Raw genomic sequence first — 21,169 nt, 5'->3', positions numbered from 1 at the left:
TCCCAATTAACGGAGAGTAGGGTGCATTACTAAATCAGCAAGCTTTGCCAAGCTCAGATGGACGTTCCATTAACTGGCTTTCTCAATTTGGCAACAGTGGTGATAAGATATGCAACCCCAAGAATAGCTCTTCAATATCCTCTGTCGATGATGCCGGCTACTGTCCCTGCTGTTCTCTGGCTTGCTTTATAAACCTGACTCTGACAGAAAACAGAACAGAAACAGAGTCTGCAAGACTTAATCGGACTAATCGTTCTCCCCTAAAAATAACCACTGACATCACACGGGTGTCATAACTCCTAATGGGGTTTGTCCTGCAGTCTTCTGGTCACAGCGTGTCTTTAATTTGATTCTGGAGATTCAAGCTAACTACTGGACAATGTCTAAGATAGTGACTTTTAATATGTGTGGGATGTTTTGTGAATACTACCTTGAGGGCATTCTAGGGAAGGCCAGGGTCACCACGTGATGTCTACCTAGACAGAGTTTTATGATCCACCCCCCTGCATAATACCTGTCCCAACCCCCCTGCATAATACCTGTCCCAACCCCCCTGCATAATACCTGTCCCAACCCCCCTGCATAATACCTGTCCCAACCCCCCTGCATAATACCTGTGTCCCCCCCCCCTGCATAATACCTGTCCCCAACCCCCTGCATAATACCTGTCCCCTTCCATGATGTTGGTCAGTAGGACAGTACATCCTTCATAAAATACAAATGAACTCAACTCCATGTCATACATTTACAGGAAATGTGGATCACAGATAGTGCATGAGGTTTGAACTTTCTCCTTGACCCGGAAGTGAAAAATATGTGGAAGTATCTGCCTTCGTGTCATGGCACTGTTACAAAGAGAGCACAGACTTCACTCCTTACAATCTTACATTTTCCCTCTGGGATGCAATAATTTGCAGATTTAAATGGGATCCTAAAAATACAAAGAAAGATATCTATCTGAGTGCTTGCGTCTGATTTTATCGTAAATAGGTTTTATATCACACAGCAAACTAGTGGTAACTAGAAAAAGAAATAGAACAAATGGTTTCATGCTCTCAATGTAATTTATCTGGCTTTTGAGTCTGTACATTTTATATCATCTTGCCTTTTAAGTGTAATGACTGTAACAGATATAATTATATGGTTGACTATAGTGTAGAGACAAAGCTGTATCTTTTGGTGATGAATCCTGTATAATTCCTGTAACAATGTGGATACAAATATTTTGCTCCACAGTAATTATCAGCGCATAGACTAATAATAAGTGTGGTGAGACTATAGCTATTATTCTTCAACCTGTCGCCCTAATGCTACATCTGTTTACGGTAGTGACTAGAAATAGCAACTGATAGACACGGAACTTCCCCTCAGCATGGAATCCCTCCAACACGCCTCCTTAATTCCCTTAAACATTAACATTCCACTCATGAGTTTGCGGCAACTCGTGCAAAGTCTGTTTAGTTTAGCGACTGAAACTACAGGACTGGGAACTTTTAAACTAGTTTGACTAATTCTTGACAACTGGAAGTGCAGTGTTAATGACACCGTTGCTTAGTAAAGTCTCAGAAGAGTCTTCAAAGGCTTCCTGGGGTATAGACTGCTCTTCATGATTTCCTTATAAGGTGCTCCCACAGAGACTCTGGGCTTGTGAATAAGAAATGTAATGAAGACGTACCTTCAGAAGATGTGTGACAGGAATATTTTAAATTATTCACTGCATAATATTTTCTCTCTCTTTTTTTTTGTCCCCAACCTTTGTCTCTGAACTAAGCCAACCATGATGATGCTTTTTTATGCTAGCTTTGCTGCAATTATTCCACTTAATTAGCACATCCGACGCAGTGCACATGCCAAGTAGCTCCAGTGGATGTGAAACAATAGTGCGGTTCAGGGGGGTACGTACCGCACGTGGTCGAAGTACTCTTTGTGCTGGTTGCGGTAAAACGAAGAAAATCTCAGCATTCGGCCGGCAATGGCTTCTGCCTTTTCCAACAGTTGCGTGAGATGCACTGCCGAGTAGTCTGGGAAAAACAAACCAAACCCAACACAAATTTTTACATAATTTCAAATAATTATTTGTTTTATTAAATGCAAAGCAGCACTCAGTTTCATTTGGCATGGTAAAATATTCATGTAATTTTCCACAAACAGCCTGTCATAAGTACATTAAAGACTTACAGAATGTGGTTAATGTTAGGTTGGCTTTCGTTTTATTTTCCCACATTTAAATTTGAAACCACGCGCAACAGACAGTAATCTCCAGACCTAAATCCTAACACGTAGCTCTCAGGCACAAGGGCTTAAGGGGATTTTGAAATAAATGCCCTGCAACGAGGCGTTTAGTGATTTATGACTTGTTTGTTTTTGTGCCTACTGCAATTACTATGCTGCACCATATCCATCACACAGACCCTGATGGGTAGGATCGGTCACCGCTGTGGACAAACTTAACCACCTGGATGGACGCCAATTATAGGGTATAATGCAAGCAGAGTACAAAAAGGTTAATGCGTAAATGTGATGTGTGTGTAAGTAAGTGCAAGTTCGTTTATATGTGAGTTATGGCATCTGTGTGTGTGACAGTATGTGTGTGGGTTATATGGGAGAGAGAGGGAACCTCTGTGATAACTTGTTTGTCTTTGTTTATGCGGGCAAGTGAAGGCATTCATTCATTCATTCATGCCTTTGACTGTGACTATGTGTGTGTGTGTCTGTGTCTACATGTGTATGTATACAAGTGTCAGTGTGTATGTCAAACACATGCATATTTGTCTATCTGTGTGTGTGTGTGTGTGTGTGTGTGTGTGTGTGTGTTGGGGTTAGTGTGTGTAGGTGTGTGTGTCTCGGGGTGTGTGTATGTGCGTATGAGCTTGTTTGTGTCTGTAGGCATACAGTATGTACTTGTGTGTGTGTGTGTGTGTGTCTCACCAGCTGTGCAGAACTCGATGATCTCGCTCCACTCGGACACGGCGTAGTCCCCGTCGCTCTGTTTGGACGCAGTCTGCACGGCCACTGTGTACTCCGTCCGCGGGCTCAGGAACCAGTGGCCCCGCACTGTCATGGGCAGCGGCACGGCCTTGGCCACCAGTTTGGTGGGCACGTCCTGCAAAGACAGGAAAGGGTTGATGGGGACCTCCTTTGGAGAGGACAGGTCAGGGTTGGCCAGGAGCTTGGCAGAGGGGGGCGGGGGGGCGTCCCACTGAATGGGCCACGTCAAAAGGGAGGGTGGACAGTCGGTGGGGTTGCAGTAGGGGGGATGGGGGGGGGGGGGGGGGTTAAAGTGGACAGTCGAACAAACGGGGTGGGGGTGGGGGGGGGGGTGTTAAAGGGAAATGTCCAGCACAGAGAGAGATCAGAACATGTGAGGACATTTTCTGTGTTAGAGGTTAGGTCATGCAACACACATGCATCAGTATTAAACAGCGTCACAGGAGGGAAATCATCACACACAGGGGAGATTTCCCTCTGGCACAGAGAGGAGGCAGAGAGGACAGGCTCAGACTGAATGTAGTGACCAACATTAGTGTGCATTAGTCTGGACAGAAAGATTGGCAGCGGGGACATTCTCTGCAGAAAAAGGTCAGCACTGGCACGAAGAAAACAAGACTGGACATACATCCCAACATGTCTGTGTTTTGATTACTTCAATGTCAATGTAAATTAAGTAATAATAAAAGATCAATGCTCAAAATCCTCATATTGTGAAATAAATTTCCCTCTGGATTAATAAAAGTATCCATCTATCTATCTAATAATAAGACCACTAAAGGAAATGGCATAAATCATGGTTACCCATTCACCTCCATGTAAAGAGCCATTGTACAAGACTTATGACAGTCAACGTTAACATCCACTTGTATCCGATTCCACAAACAGGACAGAGTGCCTATTAGCTTGCTTGTCACCCACGGCTGCTGGTGCAGTTGTAGGTCAATGGGTAGCGTATTCTAGGGCAGTAGTATTATCTCAGGCAGCTTCCCTTTGACCTTAAGCCCTTGGCCATGACACATAACCCCCTCACCAGCCCTACGGCCAATCGCACACCACAGACCTACATAAAGAGATCTATTGATCTGCTTTGTATGACAGATAGCTAGTAGTACATTAGCTTCAGAGAGTTACAGTGCTCTGTGAGGTCATAGAATGTGACAGTGTTTTAAGAGGCCGTGGTAATGGATTAGGGCGGTGGAGAGATGGGGGTTAAGGGGGATGATGTGGTGAACGGAGCTATAAAGGCGGATGAACTAGGCTCTGCGGCAGTATGTTAACTTCATCATTAAAGATGAGGTATGAGCGTGCTATGGACCCTCTGATGCTAAATGAAGGTCTGCTGAATCTCTATTAATCAGATACCAACTTAGCATGGCACAGAAGATTTCTCATTCTGTGAGTTATGTGCGGTGGTTACCTTCATATCTGGATGCTCACCTTGTGTTTGAACTTGTTGGAGTTCTTGTTCTCTTTCTTGTTCAGGTCGATGAAGTAGTGTGTGATTCTTTCTTTGACCCGGGCGTCCATGTCCCAGCAGATCTTGAAGGAGTCACACGTGATGTTGCTGATTTTGATGTGCTGAGGCACAGGGAGTTCTTCCATCTCGGCTATCCCGCTGTCCTGGGACTTGTTCCCTGTAGGAGAGAGGGGCATGACATTTCCTATCAATATGTCCACATACTGGTTCACTATAATAATACAGTGGGGAACAATGTCCAAAGATTGGTTCAAATTATTACATCATCATCAGAAAGTGAAAGTCTGAACACAATCATTCCTTTTAAGTTTTTCAGATGGTTATTTTCAAGGGTACACCCACTATACTAACAGACGTGTGGAACAAAGATCTCAGTTTGAATTAGACTTCAAACATACAACGGGGTTACCACAGCAATACAAGATTGTTTGAGCCAACTCAAAAGAAGCTATAGGCTAGCTAGCTATCTATCAACTGTTTAGCTACAATAACATACTAGCTAACGTTAAATTAATGTTGTGGCTACAGCTGATACACCAGATCAAAACAGAAACGTAGCAAAAAAACAAACCAAAAAACCCCTGATAAATATGGCTTACTGACATCATTACAGCTCCTAGAGTATACTATATAGCTAGCTAGCTTACTACCCAGATGCAGGATCATGGAGATCACAGACGACCGTTAGCATGTAGCTAGCGTCATTTAACGTTCGCGTAGCTAACTTCAAGCAGCACCTGTGTTATTAGCTGTAAACTAATGTGAACCAAACTGTGAAATTTACTTTTTTTTGTATTGTATGTACTGTTTAAGTTTTTGTACTTGCCAGATGCATCTTGCTTTTAGTATTAATTCTGTTTTATAGAGGTGCTGAAGCCTTAAAAGCTTCGAAGCTAGGCTAGATAAATAGTTAGCTTGAAAACCAGAGGATACAAACATCATTATGAATATAAACAAGAAGACAAAATAGGACTTTTTGCCAAAGAAATATGATAATGAGTTACAGCGATTAGATATGTTGCCAGAGGTACAAATTTGACTAATTTTCTCCCAACCTTAGTGTAATGTTAGCTGTCTTGTCCTGAGGAACACTTTACCAGTCACCTTTCTATAATCTCACTTCCACCACAGCTGTGGACATAACCAAGACAAATCCATGGAAATGGGTCAAGGGTAATTTCAGTTTCTCACTAGACCAATGTAATAGACTGATAGGTAATCATTGCCTGAAAATTCATCATGCATATAGCCACATAATCATTTGGAAGCCTGTCATTAGAGTACACTGCTTTTATGTAACATGGTTATGACTGAAATTTAGATGAATTAGAATTATTGTACAGGCTATATGATAAGCATATAGATTTTGATTAGTGTACGGTATTTGTATAGCTGTACATGGCAGCGTAGGCGTAGATTGTGGTGCTGTTGGCTGCTCTGAATGGATTGAGGCATTTGCATCCATCTTTGTGTACTGCATATAAATAATGCATAGTAATGGATCATTTACAGTGTGGGCTGCTGCTGCTGCTGCTGCTGCTGCTGCTGTGGCTTAAGGAAACATGGCCTTGCATGGCCACTTTTTGAACCGCATATTGTTTCCTTTTACCAGCAGCTTCATTGTCTGGACTGACTAATAGCTTAGCAGTGACCCCTAGGTACTGGAAAGCTTTTAAAAAGGAAAGAGAAGTTTCTTCTTTTACATGAAAGAAAACTGAGATATAGATAGCACTGCACTCTATTCTCTCTCTGTTTTTGTTTTTGTCTGCTCGTTTAAAGGGCAAAGGGACAGATAGATAGACACACAGATATCACAGAGACCTGCCCCGGCCACACAGAGATGCAGACACACACACACACACACACACACACACACACACACACACACACACACACACACACACACAGACACAGGAGATGTGTGTGTAAAATGGCCTCCTCATCACATCTCCCACAGAGGAGCTGCCCACTGCTTAGTCCTAGCGGCGCCGTCCATTTAGCGCTCAGACGATGGGAATTTGTGAATGAGAGAAAGAGACAGGGAGAGAAAGAGAGAGGGAGTGAGAGAGAAGGAGATAAAGGCGAGAGAAAGAGGTGAGAGAGATGGACAGAGAGTGAGATAGAAGAAAAAAAAAGGTTGATTGTGAGAGAGGGAGAGAGAGAGAGAGGAGGACTGCTGGGATTTCTTTGCCAAGGACGGCACCTGCGCAGTCAGCAGAAATTCTCGGTGCAATGCCAGTGAATGAGCAGGGTGTCCTCCTGCTCAGACACACACACACTCACACATACACACACACACACACACACACACACACACACACACACACACACACACACACAAACAGGTACACAATGACAATCACATCCACTCCATACACACAAACATAATCCCCTAATGTTCTGAGTTCAAGGCATCCTTTATAAAGCCATTACACAGCATCAAATGGAGGTTGCATCACGGCTCCTGATCTAGTTGTTCTGGGGTTTGCACCAAAGCTTTGCAGCCAGAGGGCCTTGCTTTTTACCCACCAGAGCGCCGCCGCCGCACGCTCTCCACACACAAGACGCGAGACTCAGAACAACAGGAGCACGCCCACACGTAGAGCAGAGACTTCAAGGGGAAAAACTCACAGTCCCTTGCGCGTCTCGTCTCGTCTCTGCGCGAAACCCGATTTCACGCATTTCCAGGATTTTTCCTGTGATGTCTTCTATTTTGTTTTCTTCTTGAACGGTTGTTAAAAATAAAGCGATTCATCCCTCAACCTTAAATAGACTTGGAGAGAAACACCTCTTTTGCTGGCGGTACTTTGGCGGTAATCACAGTGCACATTGCCTTTTAAAATGTGAAAGGCCTCGGACTAAGTGCAGAAGCATTTTCTCTTAGCGCCGCCCCACTCAGTCGACTGATGGGAGAGTGAACATAATTATTTTAATTGCCATTCAGAGGAGACCAGTTTTCAAAGTTAAAAGTGATAGGCAGACTTGCTTTTTGTTGTCAGCGTTGTTACGTACTTTCTGAGGAGAAAGCAATTATGCAAGCAGTTGAGACAAATGTGATCAAATGCTGCTGATTAAAAAGTGTTTTAAGAAAATGTCAGATAACTTACAATGAGTTTGGTGATTCACATACAAAAGGCTTTGAATTTGATTAAATAAGAAAAGACTTGTCTCAAATGATTAAACTGCTATCTTATATATTCCCCTCTTTCTTTCTCTTTCTTTCTCACTGTCAGTCACTCTCTCACACACACAACCTCTCTACCTCTAGCTGATTATTGGTACGATAGCACTGCAGTTTTCTGCCAGTAAACGATGATTGAATGAAAAGTCATTCTGAGCAGGATTTAACAAAACCGCGTGTGTGTGCGTGCGTACGTGTGTATGTGTGTGTGTGTGCACGTGTTTGAGAGAGAGAGAATGGAAAAAACCCTGAGTTATCCGGGGATTATTAATCTGTCCATCTGTGGGTGGCTGCTGCTGCCGCTGCTGCTGCCGCTGCCGCTGCTGTGGGAACTGAATGGCAGTATACTCTGTGCATGCCTGTTGCTCCTCCACGCTAACTCTATGGGCCACTGGTTTTCCCGGAGCTCAACTGGAATAGCAAGGGGTCAGCAGCACCGAGGCCATGGGCTTGATACACGAGGATCAACACATGCTCACCAAAAAGATGTTTATCAGCACTATGCTTTCAGTCCCTTTGGATAAAAGCTCTTGATAAATGAATCAGTGTGAATGTAAAAGCTCTGCCATAGTGTCCAGAGGGAAAAGATCTGGCCGAGATCTCAGTCATTAACTAACTAACTGCATCTTATGGATACAAGGACATGATGAATTCAATTAAAAATCAATTCCACATCCAATTTTTGGACTCGAAGAATTTGTCCTCTTAGAAGAGTTAATTCAGTCCTCAGAAGTAAGTTGTGCTTTCACGTGTTTCTTTGTTTCATAAATATAGTCGAGAACTTTTTCAGGAAATCATATACAGTATATATACAGTATTACACAACAATGGAAGAAAAGTCTTTTCAGAATATAACAGAGAAATCGCCCACATATTTAGATGCACCAGATATTCTGTACTGTCAGTCAATGAAAACCTCCTTTGTACAAAGCTCCTTTTGTACACTTTCTTGCATTCACCCTTCTATGCGTTATAATTAACAACACACAGGAAACAACAGATGTATCCCACACATGCAACTCCTCTGCCCATCCCCCTCTCCTCTCCTCTCCTCTCCTCTCCTCTCCTCTTCACACTTTCTGTAATCTTTGCTTTAAATGACAACTCACAAGACAGCCGATGATGCAAGAAGCTTACCCCCCCCCCCCCCCCGAAGAAGATGATTAGAGCCCAGCGAGATGTGTCTGTCTACCGGCTTCAGCAGCAACCACAGCACCTACCAGCAGGACGCAGGCTTTTCATGCTAAATGCTTTCCGTTCACAGTCCACAGTCCACTCAGTAGCGTCTCAGGCAGTGTCCAGTGTCCAGTGTCCAGTGTCCAGTGTCCAGTGTCCAGTGTCCAGTGTCCAGTGTCCAATGTCCAGAGTCCAGTGTTCAGTCAACAGCAGCAGAAACAGCAGCAACAGTGGCTGAGTGATTGAGGGGCGGGGAGTGACTCCCGGCTCTGTGCTGCCTTACTGTTAGTGACTGACCCCTGTGTCCCACGGAGGGACCGGGGGAGAGAGGGAGAGCGTGATTGTCCTGGCAGCCGATTGGCCTGGACGAGAGGGCTTAGAGATGGGCTTTCACACGGCCGACACACTCTTCACAGGAAGGGGCGGCTGAGATTATGTCATCGGCCGCGGTGTGGGACCAGAGGGACAAACGGCACGCTACGATAGGAAACCCACACACACACACAGTTCACAAACACACACAGACAGCTCACAAATACAGATATCACAATGCAGAAGGCAGGGCTGGTTGCTACGACACGCCTCTCGCAGAGGATAATCTCCCCAAATCCTAATAAAATATACACCACCACACACACACTACCCCCCCTTCCCCTCTCCTCTCCTCTCCTCCACGCCCTCTCTCTCCCATTAGTAAGAGAAAAAAAATCCCATCACACAGCAGCTCTCTGGCTCCCAACCCTTCACCCCCCCCCCCCTCCCCCCCACCACCCCCCCCCCCCCAGCGCCCCCTCCCTCGCTGTGTCTGTCACCATTCCAAAAAGCATGACATCATTGTTTTGAGTCGGCCGCAGTACACACAGCTCACTCCTCTTCAGGTCACTTGGGGTTCTGTGTCCTAACTTAAGGGAGAGGCTGCTTTTCTAACCTAGCAAGAATGTGTTGTGGAATTCACTGATTGGCGTATCTCAATCATCTGGACATCTCAAATGGCTCTCAGCCGAGAACAAAGAGAGCCGGTCCTTGTTCTTGAGGATCTTTCAGATGTGGTTCTGGAACATTTCGGGTTCTGGAATGGGAGCTGTTGCCATGGAGTGTGTGAAGTTCCAGTGCTGTCGGACACTCCTGTTCCGCCCATGACCCTGGCACACATACAGGTCCAGTTGATAGTACTGAGATCTAAAAATGAACCAATGCATCTATTCTGCCCAGCTGGTTTTGTCATTTTAGCCGCGGCGGTCCCCATGTGATGCCACAACAGTGAACAGACCTAGCACACAGAGGCTGGAACAAAGGCCTTCCTCACGCCTTCCTCCCCCGGCCTGCCACTCCCCAAAGACCCTGACAAGGCCCCCTTTCACCCGGACCCCCGGGTAAACCCAGAATCTCCTGGACCAGATCCCAGCAGCTCGGAGTCACACACACACACACACACACACACACATATGCGTACACCTACACACACATACACAGAGACACACAGGGAGACACATATACACATGCAGCAGAGAATGTGTCCTTTTGTTTCTCTCCGCCATCCACAGTGAACAATGAACATGAAATGTGACACAGAGGAACTTAGTTCATTAGGGATGCTAAACATGACCCTAGTGTAGAATGTCTCACATTCCCCACTCATCTGCTAGCGTCCAGGCACCAGCCGACAGACTGATGATGCCCAGAATGAGTTAACTTGCCTCTGGCTTCTCTCCCTGTTTATTCTGCATATAATCCATAGACATCCACTGCATTTGGTATTTCTACACATCTTTTATGTTCACTGTAGAAACTTCAGTGTCCAGTCCAGTGACACTTTATATACAGTAACACAGTTTTGTTACAGTAAGATTGGAATTATTAGAATTTACTAATGAATAAATGATTAATGACTTAATATACTGTAGTCAACGCATTGCATTACTGGTAAAATGTCCTATGTAATACACTGTGTTTTTAAACACATTTCAAATGTATTCTGTGTAAATTAGTCTTCTGTTTTTATTTTGTATTTAAATTGTGTACACAGAGGCAGAGAGGGATTTTTGCCTCAAATACCACTCTGATCTCTCTGTTACATAATTGTGTTTTTTTATTTTATTTAGCATATTGCATCATGCACACCAGAAACACTTTCTGGGAAAGTGCTTTGTGCATTTCTGATGAAATTATGCAGCGCTATTGCCTCATGAGAATGCCGCTCCATCTGTTTTGTAGACTACATTTCTCTTATGTGGAATAAAATACACATTTTTAGAAGGCGCACTTCCAAAAGGCAGAGTTATTGAGAATGGAGAATTATCAGATTAAAGGCGTCACACTATACACGGTCAAGGACATACTTTGCAGAATAGTTATATAATATAGATCATAATAATATAGAACAGTTTTTTTTCTAAAAATGGTATAATAAACAAAATATACTGTCTTTATGGAAGACATAAAATAGACAAAACATGCAGTCACTGCACAGTTCCTTCACTGTCTTTCCAACATATGCAGCAAAATGTCAAAGCAAGATATTAAGATATTAAGCTCATTAAGCTCAAGCTCATTAAAATTATGTGCTTATATGGACTAAGACAAGACTAAGTTTCATGCTACTGAAAGCATGTTAACTGTCTCTGGCTTTAGTTTTGCAAGTCAGAGGATGCTCTGCGGCTCCACGGTGATGAGGCAGCATTTTTGGGGTGGGGGGGGGGGGGGGTAATGCCCCGTCCCTGCTCATTCTCCCATGCTGAGGAGGGGGTGGGGTGTGGGTGGGTTGGGTAAGCAGCAGGGTTCCCTGTACGCTCTTGGGAGTTAAGATGGGCCGTCACTCCGCCTCGGGGCATCACATCTTATTCATATTTCATCATGAGCTTGAGTCAGGAGGCCAAAAATAGAGGCAAAGTAGCGGCTCTGCGCTTTAATGGGCAGAGTAAGTGTGTGTGTGTGTGTGTGTGTGTGTGTGTGTGTGTGTGTGTGTGTGTGTGTGTGTGTGTGTGTGTGTCGGGGGGGGGGGGTGGGTGGAGGCATGGAGGAGAACATGAAGGCAAGAGAGCCTGGAGGCCAAGGAATGGAGTGGAGAAGGAGAGAAACACCATGCTGCGCTTTCTCTATTTGAATGTGTGTGTGTGTGTGTGTGTGTGTGTGTGTGTGTGTGTGTGTGTGTGTGAGTATGCATATATGTGCACGTATGCTTGTGTGTCTGTGTATGTCTGCATTTCTGTGTGTGCATTTCTGTAGACTACGTGGGTGCGTGTTTGTGTGAGTGATTGTATGTGTGTGTGTGTGTGTGTGTGTGTGTCTATGGGAGTCTCATAAGTGGTTATGAATAGGCCTTTGCTACACAGAGTCAGGCCTTTTCTCAGGCTGTTTGCCATGGGCCGTCAGAGCTTATCAGCGCTGTGTCTGATTCTATCTGATTAACCACCACTGCCATTCGCTGCTGAGGCGGTGGGGTGGGGTCGGGTGGGGATGGTGTAATTGAATCATTTGTCATCTGAATGCCACTGACGGAAAAAGGCCTCTGGGCACCTAATCACCATCCGTTCTGTGCCCATGATCAGCAAGTGTAATGGAGGCCAGGGCTGTACTGGGCTGTGCGGTGTATGAACGTCAACTTCTGACACCTCAGAGATGCTGTTTGCTGTGGCGAGTAACCATGGGTTTTAGCTTTGTTGCTAGCACAAGCACACCCCCCTGCTACGATGGGGAGTGGGTACCTGTGGGCACAGTGCTGAGCAGTGAGCAAATGTCACTTCTTGAGCTCTTAAGAGATATGCTAGCAGCTTGTCAGTTCTACCATCTGTACAGGACATATAGAGCTTCGAAATGTTGTTATTCCCAGACAAGTACTAAAAAAACTACAAAACAATGAAGTTAATATAAATGAAGAAAATAAATAATGAAACTAGAACTGATAAATATTGTGCTAAAAAATATGTGCAAGACTTTAGCAGAAGTTTGAAGGTTGTGTGTGTGCGTATGTGTGAGTGAGTGTGTGTGTGTGTGTGTGTGTGTGTGTGCGTGTGTGTGTTTGTTTGTTTGTGCAAAAAGTACTAATGGCTTGCACTTGCAAGGAGTTGGAAAGGATGAATTACCTAGCTAACAGCCCTGGCTCCTAGCCCCCTTTCTAACAAGCCCACCTCTTAGGAGTGTAGGACACAGTATAGGTTATACAAGCACATGGGCTTGTCTTTGCTTAGTCTTAAAGGTTAATATAATCAGAAGTAACCCTTCTTGGTGGTTTCTCATCAGCCCTGTAATTATCCAGATGCCCACTTGCTGACTCATACTTCGTAGCTGCCATGTTTAAAGTCAGAAGTGGCTATTCCAGAACACAGCACGGCTTCAAACAGAACACATCAAACGGCCGCTGTTCTGCCCTGTCATGGGCGCCTACGCAGCGCACCGGGAGCGTTCTAGAACAGCTGTGTTCCACCGGCTGTAGGTTGCCCTTGAAGCCGGCTTGCAAAGTCATTATTTCATTCCCTCTCTGCCTCTCTGTGTCAAGTGATGCTCAGGAGTAATTAACCAGAACTCCTCTCCTAATGACGTCCTCAAAATGTCCCCAGAATCGCTGCATTTTAAATACCGTCTATACCCGTCCCAGGAGATAGCCATCATACTCAACCAGCTGAGGCCCAGGTGCACACACTAACACACACACACAGACTTATATACACATGCAAACACACACTGACACACACATTTACAGACACATGTGGCGCACAGACACACACTCCTCTCCTTTCCCCCCTCATAGCGGAGGACTGTACATTTTCCAACGCACTGTTTTGGGCTGACTCATTTGGGAGATTTCACGCCCGTCTGCATCAGTACTCGCTGAAGGCTCTACGCCTCCAGTTTTCGCTTCACGGTCTCCTGTCAGTGGACTACGCAAACAAACAACATTTTCATCAGCTGACAAAATCCTTGTTCCCCATTTATTATTATGTTATTAACTATTTGTTATTATCTGTCTTTTTAAATTAAGTATATAAATGAAATTGTGCAAAAGACAGTGCTGGTATTGAAATAAATTGTAAGAAAAATTGTTGATTTTATTTATTTTATATGTATCTTTATATTTCTTTTAAATGTCATCTCAATTTGGGTGGCCTATAGCCTCTTTAGGCCTTGTTTTATCCCCCTGTTAGTGCTTTAGTTCCAGCTTGCCTGAATAAATCCATCTGGGTTTGAATGCTTAGGGCTTTTGCGGCGGTACAGAATTCTTGCTTTCTGCTGATGCCTCTATCAAAGGAGGGTGAAGAACTCTACTTTGACATGAGGGGCTGGAACGCTGGCAAATGCACTGACACTGATTCTCTCTCACACACGCACATGCACACACACACACACACACACACACACACACACACACACACGCAGACACACACACGCACACACACACACACACACACACACACACACGCACACACACACTGTGTAGCAAGCTGAGCTCCTCCTGAGAGGCGAGTGTAAAAGAGGAGCTTAATCTGCTGCCAGGAATGACAATGACGACAGAGAGGCCTTTACACAGCGGTATTGTCTTCTAGGGAAAACACGTTTGCCGAAGCAAAACACCAACACCACCCATCCTCCCCCTGACGTCTGTGGTTAAGGGCTTTACTAAATGCATGATGGGATAGCCCTGATCTCCCATGCACTCCTCCTCCACTGCTGCCTCAGACTCAGTAATAGCTGGATAAGCACTGCTGAGTAATGACTCTGAGGCTGATGGGACAGTCCAAGCCTCATTATGATCTGTAGAAGGAAAACCCTTAAAGGATCCCCTCAATATCCCCTCCTGTCTTTAGTTTAGGCATATATATTTGGTCAGGAGGAAATTGCAACACATTTTCCCTCTGGACGGGTTAAGTTTAGTAATCCTAATGTGCAACCATTACAGAAACCCATAATGTTATAATACAGATAATATAATGATTCATATTAATTCAATGTTGTTTAAATGCTGTTTCAATAGCCAATCAAACAATACAACAGCAATAATTATTGAACACAATACAGCCCTATGCAGTCAGGTTGAAGATAGGGCTATGGTGAACCTGTGATAAGTTAACATGCCTTCAGTGATATATGGAACTATAGAACTGGTGCTAATCCGTATCCGTGGAGCCTTCCACTCTCTGAGGCACCGTAGCTGGTTTGGTGAAGAATGCTGTAGCCGTGGTAACAAGAGATAGTACATCATGTTAAGAAGGGCGGTGTGCGATTACCAGGCAACACGTTTGAGTAATTCCCGAGTCGCCTCTCTCTCTAAATACCATGTCAGGATTTCAGCTGAGTCTAGACATCTGTAAATGCCCCCTTAACAATGTCACATTACAGATTCTCTCAGTAGACTAGAGGAGGATTCATGTAGACATCCGCTTAACTCGGTTAAACCATTTATTAGTTGCAAAATTATGTGTAGACTGAAAAGTGTGGTATGGACTAAAAGAGACTGCTTTCAACCAATGACTGAGAAGACTTACAATGGTTAAGTTAAACTGTAACTTACTTTTCTAACCTTAAACTAACATTAACGTAAAACTAGGGGCCCATTTCAACCGACGTTACACAGAAAGTTCTAATCACTTATTTACTTTTTCTCCTCTACTTCTGACGACTTCGCCGTCTGCTTTTGAAGTAAGCCTGCTTTATCCCCCTGCTCTCTCCTCTTCTCACGCCCCAGCGGAGGCCAAAACGTTGTTGATGACACTGCTTGGCTGCGAGGTCACGGACCAGCTAAGCTACTCTGGAAGCAAATCCCCCACTCCGTAATCAGCAGATAACATTCGGGAACGCTCCGAAATACCTCCCGCGCTATTCCGCCAGAGATCCGCAGCTTCGTCTCAACATTGGCGCCTGCCTGAGGAGGTGGCTTGGCTGGTGCAAGGCGGCTTCGTTGAGTAAATGATGCATGCTTGATTAAATGGGGGGAGGCCGGGGTGGACGGGGGACTGGCTGACAGTAATGGAGGCTGATTTGTGGAGGTCAAACGGGGGGGATGAAGGGACCAACACTGGCCTCCAGGGCGCAGCTGCATCGCTGCTGCATCACTGCTGCATTACTGCTGCCTTACTGCTGCCTTACTCAGTTCACAGGTGACCATGATGATGATGCAGCCAATTTATTCTTAGTTCGTTTTGCCTCCCACATAACTTCCACCAGTAGCGTTCCCTAAGGTACGCTCAATTACACACACACACACACTATCTACACACACACATCACCAACACACACACACACACAAACAGACACACACACAAACATCACACACACTTGCACATTCCTTCTGCTGTGTCACGGCTGAAGCTGATTGCTGATGCTGCTGTCAGTGTTACCAAACAACCTGGATTAGACACACACACACACTGACAGCTGATTGGCCGTTCACCGCAGCAGGGTCTACACAGCTTCCTCTGATGGCCCGTGGTGGGGAAGGCGCAGTGACTCAGTAATAACACTGAGAACAACACTCCTGATAATTGACTCGTCAGAGTTGTAGTGTTGCAGCACATTGTCAGGAGAGCACTACAGCATAGGAAGTGTGGGGGTAAAGGGCTGTTGAAGAGTAAAGGGTCATATCAACCATTTACATACATATATTTATAGGTCCTATAGGTGGATTCTACAACTGAGTCAACACACCCACTCCACTTAGCTCCAGTGTGGGAGAGCATCTAGCTCAGATGAGGCTAATTTGGCTTATTCATCAGCACAATGCTACCTTTATACACACACACATACACACACACACACACACACACACACACACACACACACACACATCACACACACACACACACACACACACACACACACACACACACACACACACACACACACACACACACACACACACACACACACACACACACACACAGGTATGCAGATATACACTCTCATACACACACACACACACAGGTATGCAAACATTCACATAAACTCTCACACACACAGGCATGCCAACATACACTTACACACACACACACACACACACACACACACACACACACACACACACACACACACACACACACACACACACACACACACACACACACACACACACACACACACACACAAACACAGGCACACATATACATCACACATACACACAGTGTCAGATGATCAAACCTGTCATGTGCTGTGCTGTGATTCAAAATAGTGTAAAATCGATGTTCTATTGCACACAGCAAAATACATTGTCCTAAATGCCAGGCCTATAACCCCACTGTAATACTGTAAAGGTTGCATTACAGAACCTGAAATCCAATAATGCACACACATTATCATGCTGATGAGAAAGAAACTGTACGGAAGAGTGAGCTGATTTTATGGTATCAAATCTATACGCTGTCAGGCTGTCCTCTTTTGCAGGAGCCGCTTCCTGGAATGTTCTCTTCTCCAATCACTCGTCTCTCTGAGACTCAGCCCCCCGAGGGCGACTGTGATATTTTCACGGGTCATTTGAGGAAGTCTCATCACATTACTTTACGACAGGCGGGGAGCCTCAGCCAATCAGCTCCTGAGATTGGAAAGCTTTTCTTTTTTTTTAACTGCTAAACTACTGGTAGCACAAAGCGTGATCACAGGCTGTAGAGGGATGGAGTGGCCATGGTTTGTCCAGACAGAAGTCGATCACCGAACAAAGCCGGCTCTGATCCGACCCTGATCTGGCCCTAATCGGGCCTCGATAAAGCACTGATCTGGTCCCGATCCGGACCCAATTTGGCCCAGATCAGTTGGACCTGGACCTGGCCTTCTGTGGCAGAGACGTTCTGTTCCAGCCCTCTCAGAGGGGAGAAGTGAAGCGGTGGGGTTGGGGCCAAGAGTGAGACACACACACTGTTCCTTGGATGGCCAGCGAGCTGTGAGGCACGCTGTGTGTGCGAAGCCTCTCACTCTCTGCCAATATTATCATATCATACATACACACACACACACACACACACACACACACAACACACACATACACACGCACACACACACACACAAAATAGACACAGTGATGGTTTTCAGAAAGGCAAGAGCTGCCACCACATGAATTCAGACAGATTTGTTTTCTTTTCTAAATACTTTCTTTTTTTTAAAGCAGCTTTTTTTGCGCGTCGTTCCAAAGAGTAGGTGGGGGGTTGCCTGACAGTCGTTAACACTTGGCTCACATTAAGATCTGTCTGTATCCTCGTTTTTCTTTGTTGCTTTTGTCATTACAAAATATGTGATAAGTGCCATATTTTAATGATGAGCATCATGCTGGAAATAAAACACTTCTCTTGTCTTCTTTTTCCCATTTTTCTTCAGGCCACTTAGGTTTCCATCAATGAGTTCTTGAATTCTTATAAAAATAATAATAATAATTCATTTTAATACTCTTCATTCAGAAGAATCTCAGAGTGCCATAGCCTTTATGAGAGAAAAATATACTGTATTCCCAGATGCAAGTATCAAGTATTTTTTAATAAGCATGTATTTTAACCCGTATACCAATCACAAATTACCTTATATACAATATAATATTGCTTCATGATATACCAACTCCATAATGTGGTACCACTAGATGTATATCCTCAATGTCAATGTCCTGCAAGACAAATACCCTTCATCCACATTAGAAAAGAAACGACTTCATAATTGGCTACTAGTCAGCATCTGGCCCCAGTAATCACTCCACACAGAATGGACTCCTAATCATGAATCGGGTCCCTTATACGCTCCAGAAATGGCTTTTGTTTTGTTTGTTTATTGCCCGCCGCAAGCGTGGCAGGCACAATACGCAAATTGATGGTGCGCACTAAAAAGTGCACATTCATCTCAGGGGGGGCAGTCTGGGCAGATGGCGAGGTTCCTGGAATGGCCCCGGTGCACACAGCTGGCCAAGTCAGGGCTGTACTGTGCTGTCACAGTCAAAGACGCTCACACACACACATACACACACACACATACACACACGCATTCACGCACACACACACACACACACATACACACACACACACACATGCATACATGTACACATACACATACACATACACATACACATACACACACAAACACATACACACGCACACACACACGCATACACATGCATTAACACACACACACACACACACACACACCACACACACACACACACACACACACACACACACACACACACACACACACACACACACACACGCATGTACACAGCCACATACACATGCATAAACACACACACACATACACACACACAAAGGCTTGCCCCATCTGGAGGTTGCCAATGACTCCTGAAGCATTAACCCCCACACCAAATCCCCACCCACTCATCTGAATATGTAAATGTGCTGGCAGCTGCTCCGATCACTACAGTCAGCTACTGTACTGCATGCCCACCCCTTAGACCCCTAGACCCTTATCCTCCACTCATCCTCCACAGCACTACAGCAAGAGCACCATCACAGCGATGCCAATGCCAAGGTCGAGTGATGCCCAGGGAGAGCGTAAGCTTAAAGGTAGGGGGGCTTGATCCTGGATTATAATCGAGGACTGCACCTTTAAATCAAGGTCTCTTCTCAGCCTGCTTTGTGCTGGAGTGAGAGCACTATGATAGCAATGCCAATGCTAAGGTTGCCTGGGGTGAATGCCTAGAGAGTGTGTGTGCTGAAATATCCTGATAGCATACTTTGGATTAGGGCCTTAGCCGGAGGACGAGATGTAGATGCCATCTTAATCCCGACACAGCCTGACCTTAACCCACACATTACAACGCAATCCTCACTTTAACCTCAGTCTGAATGTGCAGGCGGCGTCAGGGTATGCATATACAGGCCTCTATGTGATACAATGCCGTTGCTCCACTGATTCAGGCAGATGGATTCCTCTTTTGAGCTGAGTTTCTGCTCAAGGTTTCTTCCTGTTTAAAAGGGAGTTTTTTCTTGCACCAGTCCCCTCAGTGCTCTGGGGGGTTTACGCTCTGGGCTCTGTTGAGCGCCTGGAGACAATTTCAGATGTTATTGGCTATATAGATCAAATTGAATCGAGTTAAATTGAATTCAGTCTGGCTGAGGTTTGGTATCACAGTCGCTGATTATGTAGCACTCCTAGTCCCTAATGAATGGATTCCATTGACTAATCCTGAGGTGCAACCTCCTTAATTGTGTAAAGAAGAGGAATAAACAGACAAGACAAAAGATCACAGATGGTTCTGAGCGTATCTCCTTTCTGACATCCCCAGAGAAGGAGACATACACACAAGGAGAGGCGAACAGACGGGCTCAGAAACAGAAGGCCTCGCCGTGACTCACGCCTGTGTGTGTTTCATCTAAAACAACAACAGGTTGTTTTCCCCTTCCCTGAACCACACTTTTGATACTGAAATAGTGAAAGTATAAATTGCGAAGATAGTATCACAATGACTAAGAGACACGAGGCAAGCCAGTCAGATCCGCAGCAGCCTTCACAGCTTCCACGGGATGGAACTGAAACATCTCTTTCCTCCCCTGCGCGACTTTTATCACTTCATCTCCGACTGTCTGGAAGCGAGAAAGAGACGAGTTCATTGAGTGCTTTTGTTTCATATCAGAAGCTCGCAGGGCTTGGAAGAAAAAATGGTTGCGCGTTTCAACGATTACCCACAATCCCCTCTGCCTTCACAGTTGAGTGGGAAATAGGCTGGTCAATGGGAAGGGTCTGGAGTACAGCTGAGGCCACGGGGCGAGTGGAGGATTAGGCACTGAGAAAATGGCAGCAGGATGTAGCACTGCTAGAGGACGGCCAACGCATGAATAGACAGGAAATAGAGTGAATGCACGTGCTGTTGCCATTCAGTAAAGTGACTCCAGTGTCTGAAAAAGATGGCAGAGTAGAGGGGTAGAATTGAGAGGTTTTTTTTATTTGAGGAACTGCTTTTGGCCGGGACATTGGGACACGGGTCATTGAGAACCTTTCGTCCCTCTGTTTCTCTCTGCTTCTCTCTATCTTTTCTTCTCTCATTCTCACCTCACGCTTTTCCATCTACATTTCTCTCCTTTTCTCTCCTCTTTCCTATCCAATCCCCCCCCCCCCTCTCTCTCTTTCTCTCTCTCTCGCTCTATGAAAATGGCTGAAGGCAGGGACTTCAGGTTGTACAGAGGAATGGGGAGGAATACAAAGTAGCTATTTTGGGACACGTGTGTGGGGGAGTGGGGAACATGCTTCTCCCAAACTCTGTCTGATTTTGGGGTTTGCCTTGATACTTTGATACGTTTCACTGCATGCAAATTATATCTTAAAGTCTTAAAGCCATTTATTACTGCTTCTACGTTCTTACCTATGGACACTTCTTTGCTTTAAATAAAATAAAATAAATTAATTGAATTAAGAGTGTGGGATTCTGT

At 45.0% G+C, this 21,169-nt stretch overlaps 1 protein-coding gene across 2 annotated transcripts in view; it reads right to left on the bottom strand.

Annotated features, from left to right (window-relative positions):
- The window catches only part of phyhiplb (phytanoyl-CoA 2-hydroxylase interacting protein-like b), a 28,425-nt gene that overhangs the window by 5,645 nt on the left and 1,611 nt on the right, over nt 1-21,169 (bottom strand). Inside the window, exons 1-4 of one of the 2 annotated variants that reach the window (XM_031560853.2) lie at nt 8,870-9,505; nt 4,429-4,625; nt 2,929-3,103; nt 1,904-2,021 (exon numbers count right to left, since the gene is read on the bottom strand). In XM_031560853.2, the coding sequence (XP_031416713.1) occupies nt 1,904-2,021; nt 2,929-3,103; nt 4,429-4,625; nt 8,870-8,891 (512 nt within the window). In that variant the 5' untranslated portion in view covers nt 8,892-9,505. Of the gene's footprint in view, nt 1-1,903; nt 2,022-2,928; nt 3,104-4,428; nt 4,626-8,869; nt 9,506-21,169 lie in introns of those variants that run through there. The other variant, XM_012817380.3, reaches the window with a different exon arrangement.

The sequence above is a fragment of the Clupea harengus genome, chromosome 23 (genome assembly GCF_900700415.2).
Source record: "Clupea harengus chromosome 23, Ch_v2.0.2, whole genome shotgun sequence".
Lineage (NCBI taxonomy): Eukaryota > Metazoa > Chordata > Actinopteri > Clupeiformes > Clupeidae > Clupea > Clupea harengus.
Note: the sequence above shows the minus strand (reverse complement) of the source record. Positions and strands in the feature narration are given on the sequence as shown.